At 56.0% G+C, this 18,629-nt stretch overlaps 1 protein-coding gene across 1 annotated transcript in view; it reads left to right on the top strand.

Moving 5' to 3' along the window:
- The window catches only part of LOC119104435 (glutamyl aminopeptidase), a 33,588-nt gene extending 15,446 nt beyond the window's left edge, over positions 1–18,142 (top strand). The window contains exons 3-19 of the mRNA XM_037228131.1: positions 1,077–1,164; positions 3,000–3,175; positions 4,371–4,518; positions 5,346–5,457; positions 5,842–6,052; positions 7,966–8,170; positions 8,675–8,809; positions 9,292–9,399; positions 10,200–10,393; positions 10,649–10,732; positions 12,282–12,411; positions 12,597–12,800; positions 13,319–13,393; positions 14,101–14,261; positions 15,284–15,376; positions 15,661–15,800; positions 16,508–18,142. Coding sequence (XP_037084026.1) covers positions 1,077–1,164; positions 3,000–3,175; positions 4,371–4,518; positions 5,346–5,457; positions 5,842–6,052; positions 7,966–8,170; positions 8,675–8,809; positions 9,292–9,399; positions 10,200–10,393; positions 10,649–10,732; positions 12,282–12,411; positions 12,597–12,800; positions 13,319–13,393; positions 14,101–14,106 — 1,876 coding nt within the window. The 3' untranslated portion in view covers positions 14,107–14,261; positions 15,284–15,376; positions 15,661–15,800; positions 16,508–18,142. The remainder of the gene's footprint in view (positions 1–1,076; positions 1,165–2,999; positions 3,176–4,370; positions 4,519–5,345; positions 5,458–5,841; positions 6,053–7,965; positions 8,171–8,674; positions 8,810–9,291; positions 9,400–10,199; positions 10,394–10,648; positions 10,733–12,281; positions 12,412–12,596; positions 12,801–13,318; positions 13,394–14,100; positions 14,262–15,283; positions 15,377–15,660; positions 15,801–16,507) is intronic.
- Positions 18,143–18,629: the final 487 nt, after the last annotated feature.

The following is an 18,629-nucleotide window of genomic DNA, read 5'->3' as shown; positions in this document are numbered from 1 at the left end:
TGCACACTTGCCACCCCCGTCAGGAACACCTGCCCCCTCCCGCCCGGTACACCTGCCACCTCCTGCCCAGTACACCTGCTTTCTTCCATCAAGTACACCTGCTACCTCTCGCCGACTGCACTTGCCACCTCCTGCTCGGCACACCTGTCACCTCCCGTCGGGTACACTTGCCTCCTCCCGCCAGGTACACCAGCCACCTCCCGCCAGGTACCCCCGCCACCTCCCGCCGGGTACACCCGCCACCTCCCGTCGGGTACACCAGCCACCTTCCGCCAGGTACACCAGCCACCTCCCGCCGGGTATACCTGCCACCTCCCGTCGGGTACACCAGCCACCTCCCGCCAGGTACACCTGCCACCTCCCGTCGGGTACACTTGCCACCTCCCGACAGGTACACCAGCCACCTCCCGACAGGTACACCCGCCACCTCCCGCCAGGTACACCAGCCACCTCCTGCCAGGTACACCTGCCACCTCCCGTCGGGTACACCTACCGCATCCCGCCGCCGGCTTCCGTTCGACCCGGTACTCCGTCAATGCAAACGTTAACATGGCTTCCCGTTACCTCGGCTACCATTTTCTGGAGCGGTGGGCGGGGGGGGGGGGGGCAAAGCATCGCCACTGCACTTCACCGTTGGAGCTGATGTCTGAAACCCAACTTAAGGCGCCATCTGTGACGTTCTGCCATGCACATAAATGCTTTCTGACAGAGCCTGAATGTTCCCACTCATTTCATATATGCAATGCGCAGAAGTTGTATTCTGACGAGTGGTTCGTTTGACCCACGCGTAGTTCCGCGTCCATGACAGTCAAATAATTATCCTAGTAACGAAGATGGCAAGAAACTCCGCAGCCATTGTCTGGGCCCAATTCGGCCTTGCGCGTACAACTTCCTCAACTGCAATGTATCATTTTTAAAGACGGACCTGCCTCCAGTAACCATGCCGCACCTCCGACTGTCTGGTGTGGTAGTGATGACCCCATGTCAATCACCCTGCTGACCCGCATGGGACGCTGAAGTGCCGGAGCGCATCCTCCACTCCCCCACACACGTTGACAATGTCCCAATGCCTCCAGGGTGACAGATGAGCGTGACTTCTTAGTCACTCACGCCAAGTTCCTCAACATCACCAAGACAAAGCTGACCCGGGGAGACGGCACAGAGGTGAGCTTATCTGGGGGGGGGGGGGGGGTCCGGCACCAAGACGGTGCTTAGCAGCTGATGGTCCTCAGCAGCTGCTTCTTCCCACAATTTGATTGAGTGGACGCATATATCTACAGATACATGAAGTGAAACCTGCGCTGGTAGCCTTCCCCACCAGCATGCTGCGCGCTGTGCAACGCTTAGCAATGAGCGGCCTGCCAGCGAGCTGTCCACGTGTGACGGCCCGGTGGTTGGCCGGTAGCCGTGTAAGCCCGCGGTTGGCCGTACGCCCTGCAAATGAGGCGGCACGGGCGAGAGAGGGGGAGAGAGGCCGGCGATTCGTGGCAGGTCGGTCCAGGTCACTGTATACCCAGTCATCCCATGAGGGAAAGCAGAGGCGAGAGAGAGAGAGAGAGAGAGAGAGAGAGAGAGAGAGAGAGAGACGAGATAGAGGATGAGAATAGGGAGACGGTCTGAGTATGGGAGATCTCGAGGGAGAGAGGGGATAATCTGGGGTCGACTTTCTTCTCTTTCTCTTTCGCTCTCTCTCTCTCTCTCTCCTCTTCCCCCCATCTCTTCTTCTATTGCTCTTTCCTCTCTGCTCTCTCTCTCCTTCTCTCTCTCTCTCTCTCTCTCTTCTCTTTCCTCTTCCTCCCTAGAAGTGCATACCCCTTTCTATTCGACTTGTGGATCCTCGATACGATGATAAGACACTGTCTATGCTGACGGACGGTCCGAGCACCTGATGACGGCCTCTTCGCTGCGGAGAAAGCAGTCCTGTGCATTCTGACTGGCTCGCCGCCAAGAACTGGACTCGGGAGACGGCCTGTAGCTGGGATTGAACTCCTTTGGTCTGTGGCAGAAGCCGGGGCTACGTCCGGAACCATATTCGTGCGCCCGACGTAAGCAGGAGCCGGATTCAGACGGCGAGTCGTAGTCGGAACTGGATTTAAACGGCGGTCTATACAGCTGAACCTGGACTTGGGAGTTCCTAATGTTTCAGTAGGCTTATCTCCACCAAAATTACCGCTGATCCTCTGCTGTAACACGTCGTTGCGGTGCTGTCGTGGCTGGTTATGCAGCAGCCGTCTGTGAGCGCTGGCCGTCCGGCCGGTGTCCGGGGGGAGTCGGTCAGGAACGGCCACCGTTGGGTCCTCGATCTAGGTCAGCTGGAGTCGCCGGGCTCTCGCTTTCACCCGCTCGGGACGGCTGCTGGGGATTCGCTATCCGGGAGGAATGCTGTCCTGTGCTGGTGGACATCCACTTACCGCCACGGTCAGGTCGACACGAGCCTGGCAGAAGGTCGCAGCGAACAGGCCGACACGTGCCTGGCAGAAGGTCGCAGCGAACAGGCCGACACGTGCCTGGCAGAAGGATTTTGTGTTTTGGGAAAAACGCTCGAGAAAAATGATGTCAACGTGGGATGAACATTCAGATTATGGTATCTCACATTATCTGCTGACAAAAAATGCTAAAGATTGTGCGCAAAAAGGTGATCAATGTTCATGTGATGCAACTTAAGAACCAGTTGCTTTACATGATGAAAGTTGCACATTTCGGTAATGTTCCCTCACCATAACCCTATGGGGATTTTCAGAACCGTTTCAAATAGGACATGAACTATTGCGGCTTTTGCCAGACGTCGTCGCACCAAACCAAACCAAATAAGATAACGCCCGCTGCGCAGCATTTTCACCGCGTGCAAATCATCGACTTGAAAACTCCAACAGCCTGTGCGAAGAATGGTAACCACATCCGAACGTCATGACCACGAGCAGACGTACACGGCGACGGCAGGCAGTTGCCGGGCTCGGCCCAGGTCTGTGGGTGACCTCGGCGCCCGCGCTCCGCCGCAGGTGACCGTGAAGCGGGCCTTCGAGTACGAGCCCAACGAGTTCTGGGTGGTGCAGCTGGAGCAGTCGGTGGTGCCGGCCAACTACACGCTGGAGTTGCAGTTCCGCGGCAACCTCACCCGCTCCATCGTCGGCATGTACCGCAGCGTCTACACCAACGAGCAGACCGGCCAGAAACGGTGAGATCGGCCACCGCCGCCGCGACGAGGCTGTCCCCAGCGACTGGAGCGGTACTCCGCCGTACGTCATGCGGCGGGCCGTGGCTGACTCGTGGGTTCAAAACTCACCAACGGCAATGTTTGATCTCTCCGCCGTAGTTGTCATGAGACATCGCGCCACTGCCGAGAAGAGCAGCGGTGTGCGTCGTGAAATAATGAACGGGGTATTGCTCGTGCTGTCCCCAGAATCACAAGCGGCTGGTTCTCAGCTCAAGGACTACCCATAACTTTCAAGGTCATGGCGAACCCACAGGGGCCGATTTGCAGCAGAAGATGTCTGATTTGCATCGTAGGCCCAATGCATTTTGTCCAGGGGATTAAAAGTCTGATCAACTGTCGTTTTGTGTAAAAATGCATCAGGTTCCGTAACACTGTTGTTCAAAAGAATAACTACAACAGGCTCCGTCACTGCTTCTCAGCTGGCGCTGTTTTCACCGACCCATTCGCGGTCAGCATGCAGCGCATTGTTCCTCGCACCCGCCACGCGTGCCTGATGACTGCCGTTGGGGGGAAGGGGGGGGGGGAGGTGGAGGGTCCGCCTGACCCTCTGGCTGGGTCGCACGCCTGCCTTGGCCGCCGGGGAAAAGGCCGACCTCGGACGCAGGCCCGGGCCAGACCCGGAGACCCGGGCCAGACCCACAGGCCCGGGCCAGACCCGCCTTATTCGGCAAGTCCGGCGTCGTAATCTGTAGGTCAGCGCCACGCTCCGCGCGCCGTGTCCTTTGCAAAAGCCCGCCGCGGTCGGCCGGCTCGTCCCGCGCGCCACGTCCTTTGCAAAAGCCAGTCACTGCCGGCCGGCCTGTCCCGCGTGCCGTGTCCTTTGCAAAGCGAGTGCGTGCCGGCCGGCTCGCGCCCGCTGATGCTCACGCACGCGACGCTCACGCGACGCCCAACAATGGGCACAGCAATCACTCACGCTGGGGGATGGTGCAACACCAAGGGTTGATGGCTTGTCTATGCCGTCCTTCGCAGAGACGGTGTGATGGCCTTGTCTGTGTGATCCCTGGCCAGGCATATCAAGATTGATACCATAAAGAGACAGAACATGGCCACAGCGAGCAAATAACCACCAGTTTAGTTATGATCTCGCGAGAGGAAACTGATGACATGCTGCAGTGACATTATTCCGTTGATAAAGCCGGTGGCGTGCTTCCAGATTTATCGCCACGTCCAAGTTCCAGCCGACCTTTGCTCGGCGCGCGTTCCCGTGCTTTGATGAGCCGAGCTTCAAGTCGACCTTCACTACGACCCTGGTGCGGCCCAGCGGCGACGGCTACATCGCCCTCTCCAATATGCCAGTCCAGGTGAGGTCAGGTCAGGTCAGAGCATGTCAGGTGGGGTCAGGTCAGGTGGGTTTAGGTCAGATCAGGTGGGGTCAAGCTAGGTGCGGTCAGGTCAGATGGGGTCAGATCAGGTGGGGTCAGACTAGGTGGGATCAGGTCAGATGAGACCGGATCACGTCATGTAAAGCCCGGTCAGGTGGGGTCAGGTCAGGTTAGAGGATGCCAGGTGGGGTCAGGTTAGGTCAGGTGGGGTCAGGTTAAGTGGGTGAGGTCAGGTGGGGTCAGGCTAGGTGCGGTCAGGTCAGGTGGGGTCAGATTAGGTGGGGTCAGGCTAGGTGCGGTCAGGTCAGGTGGCGTCAGGCTAGGTGGGGTCAGGTCAGATGAGGTCAGATCACGTCATGTGAAGCCCGGTCAGGCGGGGTCAGATCAGGTGATGTCAGGTCAGGTACCGTCTGATCGATGCTGTCAGGTGGTAGGTGGTGTCTTATCCGACCGGTCCGGGGGCCACTCCGCTGGACAGGTCAAGTAGGTGGAGGGAAGGGGGGCCCCAGGGTCTGGTGTGTTATATATTTGTGTTGCGTTGATTTCTTTCAGCCAGTCAAGATCACTGCAACGGCGTCTGTGGCTTGGCTGACTCTGCGGAAGCTTTACAACCACCCGGATTTTAGTGCTTAAGTGTTGGTATTGTTTTTGCCCTAGTACTTGGCTAAGTTACCGCTACTTTGTTTGGTGTTGGTGGTAATCTGATCGCTGGGTTTTCAAACAGCTTCTAGTCAAATGAGAGCAGCGTATGCCAACCAGTCGAAGGCAACTGTCCACCAAATACAACGCAATGCTTCCGCTTGCAGAGAGAAGAAGAAAACGTGCCGTCGCAGGGCCTGACCAAGGTCCACTTCCAAAAGTCGGTGCCCATGGTTACCTATCTGGCGTGTTTCATCGTCTGCGACTTTCCGTACCAAGGTGAGCTCCCGCCGTCCTAGCGCCACAGTTACGGCCGCCATCGGAACGGCATAAATACGCACGTGCCAGGCCCGGAGACGTTCTACCAGAAATGGGGGAAAAGTCCGTCATAACGCCAGTTGACACGCCGTGGCGGGATGAACGACGCGTAGCCTCGCCAGAGGACTCGCTCACTGACTCGTCACATGGCTGAGCGGCGTCTCGACACGCCCTCCGCCGCCGCACCAAGCGACAACTCCAGCCGACGCCTGTTGACGGAGCGTCGGATGGAGCACCGGGTGGTGTTCCGCCTGTTGACAGAGCGTCAAACGGAGCACGGGGTGGTGTTCCGCCCGTAAACAGAGCGTTGGGCCGAGCACAAGGTGGTGTTCCGTCTGTTGGCAGAGCGTCAAACGGAGCACGGGGTGGTGTTCCGCGTGTATGCCGCGCCGGATCGTGTAGACTCCACCAAGTACGCGGCCGACATCGGCGCCAACATCACTGGCTTCTTCGAGGACTACTTCGGCGTGCAGTACCCGCTGCCGAAGCAAGACATGATCGCCATCCCGGACTTCGTGTCGGGCGCTATGGAACACTGGGGGCTGATCACGTACAGGTAAGGGACACAGCTGGTGGCCACTTCCCCATCAGGTACAGGTGAGGGAACAAGGCTACTTGCCGTATCCTCATCACGTACACGTGAGGGAACACGGCTGCCTGCCACTCCCTCATCACGTACAGGTGAGGGACACAGCTGCTTGCCACTCCCTCATCAGGTACAGGTTAGGGAACACGGCTGCCTGCCGCTTTCTTATCAAATACAGGTGAGGGACACAGCTGCTTGCCGTTTCCTCATCACGTACAGGTGAGGGAACACGGCTGCCTGCCGCTCCCTCATCACGTACAGGCGAGGGACACGGCTGCTTGCCGCTCCCTCATCACGCACAGGTGAGGGAACACGGCTGCTTGCCGTTCCCTCATCACGCACAGGTAAAAGGCACGGCTGCTTTCCGCCCCCCCCCCCCCCCCCATCACGTGCAGGCGAGGAACACGGCTGCTTGCCGTTCTGTCCTTCTGGGTGAAGTGCTCGCCCTCCTCGTCTCTCCATCCGCCTTCTCGCCATCTTTCTCGCCAGCAGGCGACCAGACGCGGAACCGTTTGCGCGACATTTTCAAAAGGCTGAGGCCTGTAGGCTTCTAGCGAACACCAGATGAACTTTGCGGTCAGGTCAAGGGGGGTTTCCCCGCCTACACATCAAAAGGTGTCGCAGATAAGACACAATCTGAGAAGGCTAAAAGATAAGGCCAACGGCACCAGGTATTTACGTCGGAGCATTAATCCAATCCACGACCGCGGCGAGGCGGGCCTCTCACCACCACACCGCGCAAGTTACGAGCGCCGGTTTTATCGCGGTCACGGCCGCGATGCCCCAGCGCCGTCAGCTGTGGAACGGTCCGACTTCGGGCAGATGCCTGCGGTGTTGGAGGACACTTGTGGCTGGCCGCCTCGCCGCTGCCTCACCGCTCACCGGTCACGTGACCGTGGCGCCGCTCCGGCCGGCCGGCCAGACCGGCCATCCCGCGGCGCTTCACACTGCCAGCTCCCCTGCAGAGGTGGCTGCGACAGCTGCAGCCGCGCCTGACGGGCACCGACTTTTCCTCCCCGCAAAGCTCCTGCGATAGAAATGCAGCAGAGAGGCGGTCACGTGTAATAGCCGTCGTCATACGTGCCATAGCGGGGATGAGCTGCAGCGCTGTGGCTAAACACGAAACTCAGAACTGTGTGAGAACCCTGTGAGTGTATTGTTAGAGCTTTTTTACGTGCATGCATGATAAAGGTGTAGTATTACATACACAAGGGTGTAAATCATGTATATATTGCTGACTGCATTGTCTTGGAGTGCTGCCACCTGACAGACGTGTCTTGTCTTAGAGTGCTCTAGCTGACCGACGCGTCTTGTCTTGGAGTGCTCCAGCTGACGGACGTGTCTCATCTTGGAGTGCTCCACCTGACAGACGTGTATTTCTTAGAGTGCTCCAGCTGACCGACGCGTCTTGTCTTGGAGTGCTCCAGCTGACAGACGTGTCTTGTCTTAGAGTGCTCCAGCTGACCGACGCGTCTTGTCTTGGAGTGCCCCAGCTGACCGACGCGTCTTGTAGTGCTCCACCTGACAGACGCGTCTTGTCTTGGAGTGCTCCACCTGACAGACGTGTATTGTCTCGGAGTGCCCCAGCTGACAGACGTGTCTTGTCTCGGAGTGCCCCACCTGACAGACGTGTCTTGTCTCGGAGTGCCCCACCTGACAGACGTGTCTTGTCTTAGAGTGCCCCAGCTGACCGACGCGTCTCGTCTCGGAGTGCCCCACCTGACAGACGTGTCTTGTCTCGGAGTGCTCCAGCTGACAGACGCGTCTTGTCTCGGAGTGCTCCACCTGACAGACGTGTATTGTCTTAGAGTGCTCCACCTGACAGACGTGTATTATCTCGGAGTGCCCCACCTGACAGACGCGCCCGTGGCCCGCTGCTGCAGGGAGACGAACCTTCTGTACAGTCCCAGCACCAGCTCGTCGTATAACCACCAGCGGATCGCAGCGGTGGTATCGCACGAGCTGGCGCACCAGTGGTTCGGCAACCTGGTGACGCTCAACTGGTGGGACGATCTCTGGCTCAACGAGGGCTTCGCCAGCTACATCGAGTACAAGGGCATCGCCCAGTACCACCCCGACTGGGACGTGGTGAGTCGGCTCGGTGTCGCACCAGCGGGGACATGGCGGGTGTAGGTCCGTGGCGACCACGAGTGGTGAGTGTAGGCACCAGCACCACGTCGACCGAGGCGCGCTGAGCGTGGGCACTACACCGCCTCGAGAAGAACGCAGTGAATGGGTAGGGGTGAAATGGATGCGTGCATGGATGAAATAGGGAACGGGACGTGTTTCATAGGACGCAGGGAATAGAAATAGCTAAAACAGAAAAAATAAAACATAGGAAATAAGAAATAGAACGCAGGGAAAAAGAAATAGGTAGAAGGGATGTGAAAGTGCAGTACCGAGACGACTCGGGTATGATAAGCCTGCGTTATCGCGAGTGCTTCCCAGTTTTTCGCTGCCGGCATATGCGCGAGCCGAGCGCGCGGGGCGCACAGCCAGCCAGGTGTTGCCACACCTGGTCTGGTAGCGGCCGAGCCTGCCTGACCAGTGTCAGCGCCGCGTCCCGCTCTGACCCGCCTGCCGGCCTCGCAGGAGGCCCAGATGCTGCCGGACGATCTGCAGCGGGTGATGGTGCTGGACGCCTCGCTCAGCTCCCACCCGATTGTGCAGCCGGTCGACACGCCCGACCAGATCACCTCCATCTTCGACGTCATCTCCTACGCGAAGGTGACTCCCAGCACGCCGGGCCAGCTTCGCACGCTGTTAGGGATCGAGGTCGGATGCTGTTCGGAATCAGATGCTGTTCGAGATCGGATGCTGTTCAGGATCGGGTGCTGTTCAGGATCGGATGCTGTTCAGGATCGGGTGCTGTTCGGGATCAGATGCTGTCCAGGATCGGATGCTGTTCAGGGTCGGATGCTGTTCAGGATCGGGTGCTGCTCAGGATCGGGTGCTGTTCAGGCTCGGATGCTGTTCAGGATCGGATGCTGTTAGTAGACGTTCTCAGACGCATACAAGTGGCAATGCTAGGATCAAGGCAGTGAACTAAACGGAGAGTGAACACGGCAAACGAAGGAAAAAGGGCAAACATTATCCGAAGGCGCTGACCCTGAGTCCCCATACTTGCAGTTCTGACCGACCGTTTGCTTTGACAGAGATGGAGTCGGCTGGGCACGCCCCAGAGGCTGACGCCTTTGCTTCTCCCGCAGGGCGCCTCCGTGCTGCGGATGCTGGAGGGATTCATGGGTGACGAGGAGTTCAGGCAGGGAATCTCCAACTTCCTTAGAAGGTTCTCCTACAAGAACGCCGTTACTCAGGTAGTAGCGCGTTAAAGTGATTGAGAGTGATAGTGATGTACGGCACTGGAGCAGCATGCGAACACCTTGCCGAAGACCGCCAGCGCTGTGGCCCATTGCTAGAACGGCGGACTCCATCGTCTGCAGTCAGATGTGTGGAAGGCATGTAGGGTCACGTCCCGAAGCGGTGTCACAGGGCTTGCCACGTGAGGCTTATATGGGGTCACGTGACTTGTCACGTGAGGCTTACGTGGGGTCACGTGGCTTGTCGCCAGTCGGGAATTAGTCAAGAAGGCGAGGTCGACACAGGGACGGCGTACCTGCTACACTAAAATGTGTCGTCAATAGTTGTCTGCTAAACAGAAAATGGTTTACGGGGCGCTGCGGTAAAATCTTCGAAACTAGCTACCACTAGCAATGTCTCTGATCACAAACTCATTGATGCAAAACGTGACGTCAAATTCCTTAAAAAATTGTAGTTCGACAAGTGGTAGCGAATGTAAGGGTCTTCCACGACTCCAAAGTGCTTTGAAGGTTGTTCAAGAACAACAAAGATGGAGTTGTTCATTTGTTGGTTTTGCAATATGACTAAACGTTAACTCTGTCACGGGCTAACAGTTGGAAGGGGGGGGGGGGGAACAGCAGCGAATTTTCTAAGGCATGTCTTTCAATGCAATGTCATGGACGCAATGTTAAATTTCAGAAAGGTTGGGAGGAACGTGTTCCATATCCCTCTTATGGAAGAGTACATGGTGTTACATTCTGAACGCTTGAAGCCATGCCGTCCCTGTCCCCATTAAGCACCACCTGGCTTCTTTCAGGACCTGTGGAACGAGCTGAGCCAGGTGTCATCCAACCAGCTGCCCATCACTAAGATCATGAACACCTGGACCCGACAAATGGGATTCCCCGTGCTGGACCTGAAGAAAAATAGTGATGGGTCGGCGTACATTATGACGCAGCAGCGCTTCCTGGCCGATAAAGATGCCGTGGACAAAACAGAAAGCCCGTACAAGTAAGCGCACAGATGCTGATTCCGCGACTCATGTTTTCGCTTTTCGCGCTCAGCATACGTTTTTGTGTGCGTGTGTGCGTGTCCGTGCCGTGTGCTCGCATGCAGAGATGCGTCCGTGAATATGAATGAGCACCTCCACGCGATCATCAATCAATTCACACGCTCGTCGGTCGCTGACGATGCTGGCTGGCTCGTTGTTCAACGACCGTGAATGAAGTACCGCAAACACGCTTGACTGATTCTTGTTGTTGCCAGTTATCGATGGGAGATTCCAGTCACGTACTTCACGTCGAGCGAGTCGATGCCCAAACAAGTCTGGTTCCACATGGAGGACACGAGGTGAGCGTCTGCCGAAGCGGCTGTGAGCAGCGCCGGCAGCGCGGGCTGCACGCCACAGTCCTGACCGGCGTTGCGGCCAATGGCGTAGCCAAGGGGAGCATGTCAGACCATGTCCCTCCTTCCTGGAGCTGACGGAGGCCTCCTGCCAATGTCCCTTGCCTTTTCAGACCATGTCCCTCCTCCCTGGAGCTGACGGAGGCCTTCTGCCAATGTCCTTTGGCTTTTGAGAGTTATAGACGTCCAGAGGGCTTCGCGAACATAAAAGCAATCCCTTGAGGCGTCAAGATGGAATCCTGAACCTAAAAAAGGTCTCCAGAATTGAAAAAGCGGACCCCTATTGAGACGAAGAGGGGACCCTTGGTCGGAAAGCTCCTGTGATCCGATTTTACCCTCTCCTGGACTCTCCTGGACAAAATCGTGGCTGCGCCAGTTTGCGACCCACCGGTGTGCTTCTGCAGCGCGGTGGAGGCCGCACAACCCATGCGCGTCAACATTCCGCCGAAAATGGCGCTGATGGCTGTGCTACCTTGCGTCTACGCTTATCGTACTAATACTCCCTGATGGGATGGAATGGCTGACATTTCTATCTGCGTGTGGGGCAAACGCCACGGGTTTACCAAAAGCTGCTTTTTTTCTTGCAGAATAAGCACAAAAATGTGGTTACAAAAAGATAATTCAGCATAAAAAATACACAATACAGGAATACTCTGCTGGCGCGCGTTGTCTACTGCTGCAACACCACGGATCTTAAAATTGCTCTGCGAGACGGTCTCTTCACCGCTTCTCGCCTCGCGTAGGCGGCACGTGAATCATCAAAAGTCGCATAATCAAATCAGCAAAAGCAAAATTATAAAGAGCAAACGGTCTGAGAGGAAAGATTGCGTACGAGTGCGATGGCTATATCACACTTTATCAGGCATTTAGCTCAGGAGATATTTTTACGCCGAACTTAAACACATGTGTCATGCGTTCGGTGGAGCCGTGCCAGCGATGTCTGTCCACTGTCTCAACATGCATGGAAAATCTGTTTAATCGCAGAACTCGTAGACGAACGATTTGCAGCATTAACATATGACCCTAGTCAAACGACAGCTGTCGCGACCTAGTCAAACGACAGCTGTCGCCACTCAGTCAAACGACAGATCTCACTAACGAACAACCGAACCGAACTCGAAGGCGAACGATTTGCAGCATTAGCACAAGGCTCGAGTCAAACGACAGCAGCCACTACCTAATCAAACGACAGCTGTCACTATCTTGTCAGACGACAGCTGTCACTACCTAATCAAACGACAGCTGTCACTACCTAATGAAACGACAACTGCCAGTACCAATCGCCGTGCCTCAACATTTGTTTGCTGCTTGGAGTTGATGATAGTGTATGGATTCGCAGCCGCACTGCACCCATGTCGCCGGCCCGACAGCTGACGTTGCGGCGAGTGTGGCGCAGTTTGCGCATCACTGGGCTCTGGAGACGGGCTGTCCACGGCCTACCTGACGAGACGCGACATAGGGCGCGCCTACCGTGACACCGACCGCCCTCTCGCAGTATCGAGGTCCCGGTCGACAACGCCGCCGACTGGGTCAAGGTCAACGCGGAGCAGCGCGGCTACTATCGGGTCAATTACGACAGCGACGGCTGGCGGGCGCTGAGTGAAGCCCTGCTGAAGGAGCACAATGTGAGAACACGCTGACGAGCCGTGGAGCACAGCTTCCCACCCGTGGTGATCGCGCTGCGCCTCAGCTGCCTGCGTCGATTGGCTGGTGAAGTGTTGTGCCGTGGGCAGAAATGGTGGCGGTCAGTATTTGGATGCGCCTGGCCGGCGTGCATCGGGAGGTGCTGTACCGCTGTGGTGACCGGCAGGTACTGAAGCCCACCGACCGGTCCTCACTCATCAACGACGCCTTCGCGCTGGCCGGCGCCGGCTACATCACCTACGACGTGCCGCTGGATATGACGGCATACCTGAGCCAGGAGCAGCACTACGTGCCGTGGCGGACCGCCGTCGACGAGCTGACCGACCTGATGTCGGCGCTGCAGTTCACGGAGCTGTACGGCCACTTCAGGGTCAGTAGGTCGCTGGCTCCCGCGTGCGCATGCGCGTAAACGCCTTTAAGGAAGTCGGCGAGGCTGTGTTGGAAGCGTTCCGCCTGATGTTCGATACACGTACATGAACGCTGCAGGGTAGAGGAACACCGTAAACTTGGTCTGTTCATCGCAAAAAATCATACGGACAGAAACATTTTGGAGGCCCTCGGCAAAGATGTACTGTTCCATCTTAGGGGGACGAGTCAATCATCTTCCAGCGCTTTGAAAGCTATGTGGTTGTCTGTGGATGTCGAGCACAAATAATTGACCTTCGAACCCAATGTGTTCCAATGATTTTGATAGAGCTCCACCACTGTTGATAAAGGGACCCCGCGTCGGCCGTGGCCGCGTGGGTAGCGGCGAGCATTGAGCCACCCAGCCCTCTCATCATTTACCCCACCCGAAACTCACCGACATTGCATCGTGTCTCAAAAGGACCCTCACTGCCCATGTAAAACGCTTCATGGCGTCTGACAGTAGCATGTCTACTTCTCCAGAAATACATCATTGAAATAGTGGAGCCCCACTTCGAGTCGCTCGGCTGGGAGGACAGTGGGATCGCACCTGGAAAAGTAGGTTGGCGCCGCCTGGACAGCCGTGCCCCTCGGCAGCGGCGTGTCCAAACTTGCCATGCAGCTCACTTTGTGTCGTTTTTTATGCACAAATATCCCAGTGTCATGCTAAGGCTGTGGACAACTGTAAAGGATGTCGAGTGTTTTGCTACGGGCAGCTGGTCGGGCCGAGTGAAAAGGCTGACACAGGATGGCTGACACAGGATGGCTGGGACGAAGGATGGTAAGGCTGACACATGATGGCTGGGACGAAGGATGGTAAGGCTGCCACAGGATGGCTGGGACGAAGGATGGCAAGGGTGACACAGGATGGCTGGGACGAAGGATGGCAAGGGTAACATAGGATGACATGACAAGTATGACTTAAACATATGCACGCTGTGTAACTGACTTTTCCAACGCCTCGTAATAGCCAATGCCCACGACATTGAAGTGGCAGAAGCATGCGGTGAAAGCGTGCGGTAGAAGTCGCGTCACCAGCGGTGACGTCCTGGGGATGTACCCTCCTCCTCCCCCCCCCCCCCCAGCGCTGCCATCAACGCCGCAGCCAATGACGGCCAAAGTGCCCCCCCCCCCCCCCCGCCAGCGGCCAGCGCGCCTGCCGTTCGATCTCGTGACCACCGGCGTCTCGCGCCGGCCACGCCGGCTGCCTGCAGGGCGCCGCTGACCAGCTGACTGACCTGACCTTGCGCGTGCGCCGTCGCCAGGCGTAACCGGGTGCAGCTGCTGGCGCTGGCGTGCCGCGCCGGTCACACCGGCTGCCTGCAGGGCGCCGCTGACCGGCTGCGCAGCTGGCTGGCCGATCCCGACCACTACATCGCGCCCAACATTCGCTCACTTGTCTACAAGTACGGCATGCAACAGATCAGTAAGTGGGGGCGGCGAGACAGGGCGTGGCGGGGCCGGCCGAGGAGGGGAGGGGTGAGACGGGGGAGGCAGGAGCGGGGGGGAGGGGGGGGGGGTTGAGACGTCAGACGCTACGCCCGTGACGCAGCACGGATTCTGCAGCCGCGTTCAGCCGATAAGCCTCCGCTTGTTCCGCTTGTTCGCGAAGGACCCGGAAGAGTCCTGCAATGTATTTCGGTTATTTTTTAACACATAAATATTGCAGGAGGACCTAATGTATCCCATGCATTTCATTATTTGCATCCATTCATATGCAGCAATTATTGACTCTCCAACCAGTGGAAATAAGTTCAAACTGCAGGTAATTCTGACTTCGCAGTTTTTTAAAATAACGTTCGAGTACATGCAGTATAACACAAACCTCTAACAAATGCTTAGAAATGCGCTCACGCTAAACTATTCGGGAAATTAGATCGGGGGTGTGGGATACCTTGGAATGGATATAGGGCGTATGATCATGCTACCCTCTCGGGTTTGGCTGAGCTGGATCCATGGACCCTCTTCAGTGACCTATCTCATTTTCAGCTCTGAACTGGTTTCGTTCTAAATAAAAATGACAACCTGCCTTACTGTCTGGTGACTACCGAAAGAAGGTACCTGAAGGAAAATAGGCGGTCGGATGTCTTAAGGGCGTTGCAGTCCTTCGGAAAGCTGCACCTGAGCGGTTATCATTTATGCAAATTTCGGTCTATGTCTTTTCGAGAATCACATGAAACTAGACCATTTTTTAGTTCACAAATGACTACCGGGAACCCCTGGTAATCCCGTACATTCCGACACGAATTCGTTGAATATTTGTAAACCAATTCAACACTTAACGTAAAAATATTGTGCGAAAACGGTTGCTATCTACTCGTTTCCCAATGTGCAGTAGTGCCCAGTTAGCGGCATGACATCGTGCTATGTCCAGCTGACTGTGTCGGACACAGCTGGACACAGTCAGCGGCCACCACGCGCATGACACTGACTCGCTCCCCGCCGCAGATTCCGCGAACGCCTGGGAGACCATGTGGAAGCGCTACATTAACGAGAACAACGCCCAGGAGAAGAACAAGCTGACCAGCGGGCTGGCAGGCGGTCAGTAAGCCAGTGCAGCTCAACCCGCCGCCAGGCGTTGGGCGGGGTGTTATTTGTTCGGTGCCTTCCAACATCCCAAATTACATGAAAATCGCATACGCACATCTCTTTTGAGTTGTTCATAGAGCCGGAGTTGTACAAGCCTGTTTACAGCGCGAAATCCGGTTAGTTGATTATCCAAAGCCGTTCCATCCTCATGTCACCGATTTGACCGGCTCAGTATGAGTCTCAGCGCTCGGTAGATGTTACTAGTGCCGCACTGACCGCTCCTCGGACTACACCAGGTCCGCCAGCCGTGGCTGCTGCACCGGCTGCTCCAGCTGGCCAAAAACGAGAGCTATGTACGCTCGCAGGACTTCTTCAAGCTTTGCGCCAGGGTCAGCGCCAACCCGGCCGGCAACCCCATCGTCTGGAACTATTTGAGGTGAAGGGTGACGGGGATGGCGCGAGGAGCTTCTGTGGGGGTGGATAAAATCCCAGGCCATGGAAATTTCTCTGAGCAATTGCTTTCAGGGGAAGAGCTTTGATAAATATTCAAGGGGAATTCAGTCATTTGGAAACTTTGTGTGATGCTTCTTTGACGTATCAAGCGATACTTATTTTGATGGGCGTAATATTTTGGCATTAAGGGGGCGTTCTCAGGTCACAAGCATCAAATCCTAACTTTTGAAAAACTAGGCCGCAAAAGCAGTCCAAACGTTCCCAAGCAATTTGTGACGCATTAGGCTGTACAAGAAAAAGACTTGTCGATTTCAGCTGCGAGAGAAAACGCACTTTCAAGGAACTCATTGTTGCTTTTTGCACTTTTTTTTGACAAATCCATGTGTTGCACGCCGCTCCAATTGGGGAACCGGTTCAAATAAACATTGTAGGTGGCCGTGATGATTCCAGAAAATGCAAGGCAGGACTTGTGTGGAAAGCTTTGCAACTTAGCAGAGAGCTTGACCTCAATCAAATATGGCTCCGTGCCGCTGACCTGGACCGCCTTGCCCGTGACATACCCGAGTGGTCTGCCCCTGTGGCATGTGGCGTCAGTGTCATGGACGCCGCCTCGCCACGTGACAGGTCTGAGTGGCCTGCCCCTGTGGCATATGGTGTCAGTGTCACTGACACCGCCTCACCCCGTGACAGGTCTGAGTGGGAGTCTTACCTGGTGCCGCGCTTCACCCTGAACGAGCGCTACCTCGGCTTCCTGGTGCCCAAGATCACCAAGCACTTCAACACGCCGCACCAGCTGCAGGAGGCGAAGGATTTCTTCGCTCGATACCCGGAGGCCGGCGCCGGGGAGCGCGCGCGCAAGGAGGCGCTCGAGACCATCCAGGCCAACATCAACTGGCTCAAGAACCACAAGCAAGAGCTGAAGAAGTGGCTCAAGTCCAGGAAGTCGGCTTCGCCTCAGCTGGGCTGAAGTGACCCGGGATCGTGGCACGGCTGTTCAAGCTGCGGTTATGGCTTTTGGATAGACGTGCGGGTGATGTGTGGAGTGAGTGGAACTGCAGAAGGTTACGGTGTGCGAATGTGGAGGTCCCATGTTCGCGTTGAGTGACGTCACGGCAACGTCTAGTGACATCACACCAGCGTCAAGTGACGTCATACCTGAACACCTTCAATTTTAGTAACGTTGGTGTTGATAACGTTGGCTCCTGGTCTTCAGGGCCCGGCTCAATGGCGGTGGCCAACTGATCAAGTATGCATTCCGTCCCTGATCTTCAGCATGGTGAAATATTCCCCTCACTATTGTCGAGGTACAGAAAGCCATTCGAGGATCCTCAGAGTGCAGAAAGTGATCCCCTGGAAGAATCATTGATTCCCTGAATTAGCCCTTGATCCCCTGATAATGCGAGAAGATAGTCCTCACAAACGACCTGGGTGAGGGACACCATTCCGTCCCTGATGGTCACATGCAAGAAACCCGTTCGTCCCTGATGGTCGCGGTGCGAGAAGCCAGTCCGCTCCTGATGGTCAGTGTGCGAGAAGCCAGTCCGCTCTTGATGGTCAGTGTGCGGGAAGCCAGTCCGCTCCTGATGGTCAGTGTGCGGGAAGCCAGTCCGCTCCTGATGGTCAGTGTGCGGGAAGCCAGTCCGCTCCTGATGGTCAGTGTGCGGGAAGCCAGTCCGCTCCTGATGGTCAGTGTGCGAGAAGCCAGTCCGCTCCTGATGGTCAGTGTGCGGGAAGAAGTCCATCTCGGATGGCCACGGTGCGATAAACTAGACCACCACCGATCGTATTTATCAGCAGCGTGACCTTTTAAGGGCTGGCGGAAAGCGTTTCATTGCAAATCTGCAGCGGGTGAGGGTGTGAGCTGCGATGTACCACAAAGCCGAATGGCACCAGCCCGATTATGATCATGCAGACATATCCACGTTTATCGCGCTACGGCCCGGAATCTCAGCACATTTGCAGCAGTGATCGAGTACTGACATGGACTGGCCAAGCCGCTCAAAGTGACTGGCGATGGTCTGCAGTGGTTGTGCAGGTGCAAAGACTGGGTGTCACGTACCTGGCACTCGAGACGCATCCATTTGGAATGGGACTGCACTTTGTGACGTGCCAAGCCTTTCAAGTGCCATACTGTTTACGCCCTTGCTACGCGGCCAAGCAAGGTCCAGAATAGCGCTAGTCTGTTGGTTTTAGTTTTCGACACCTGGAACGCCGGCAAATGCTGTTTGTTTATCCAACTGTGTGTGAATCTAGTGAGCTCGTCGGATCCAGAACTAGTTTGTCTTGTGTGTCGGCAATTTGGGAATATATGTAAATGTGTGTCGTTTCGTGCACTTATGGATACTGTTATGGAGATCAAAACTTCGCATTATAACAAAAATGTAATTGGTACTCGAAATCGTTTAACTTTTCGGCGTAAAATGTTTGCTACATTTGATGAACCTGCGCGTATTCAGAGCAGAGTACGCCAGTTTGGTCCGTGGGTGTTTTTAAGATTAAAAATCACAAGGTTTTTGCTGCATTGTTTGCTCCTTTTCTTGCAGACTCATGCAGGCTATTATTTTTTCCTTGCATTTTGATTTGCGTCCAATATTAACATTTGTGGTCGAATAACCAACACACGGGGCAAACTCGGCACCAGCGGAACGACGTCGCCGTCGACAGAACATATGACGTCACGGGGAGCACGTGACCAGCTCCCGGCTTCAGATGAGAATGTGGGGCGCTGGGAGCGACCTTCACCAGTCCCCGGCCTCAGGGGAGTGACCCTCACCAGTCCCCGGCCTCAGGGGAGCGACCCTCACCAGTCCCC

Source organism: Pollicipes pollicipes, unplaced genomic scaffold (assembly GCF_011947565.3).
Source record: "Pollicipes pollicipes isolate AB1234 unplaced genomic scaffold, Ppol_2.1 Scaffold_6052;HRSCAF=7182_pilon_pilon_pilon, whole genome shotgun sequence".
Taxonomy (NCBI): Eukaryota; Metazoa; Arthropoda; class Thecostraca; order Pollicipedomorpha; family Pollicipedidae; genus Pollicipes; species Pollicipes pollicipes.
Note: the sequence above shows the minus strand (reverse complement) of the source record. Positions and strands in the feature narration are given on the sequence as shown.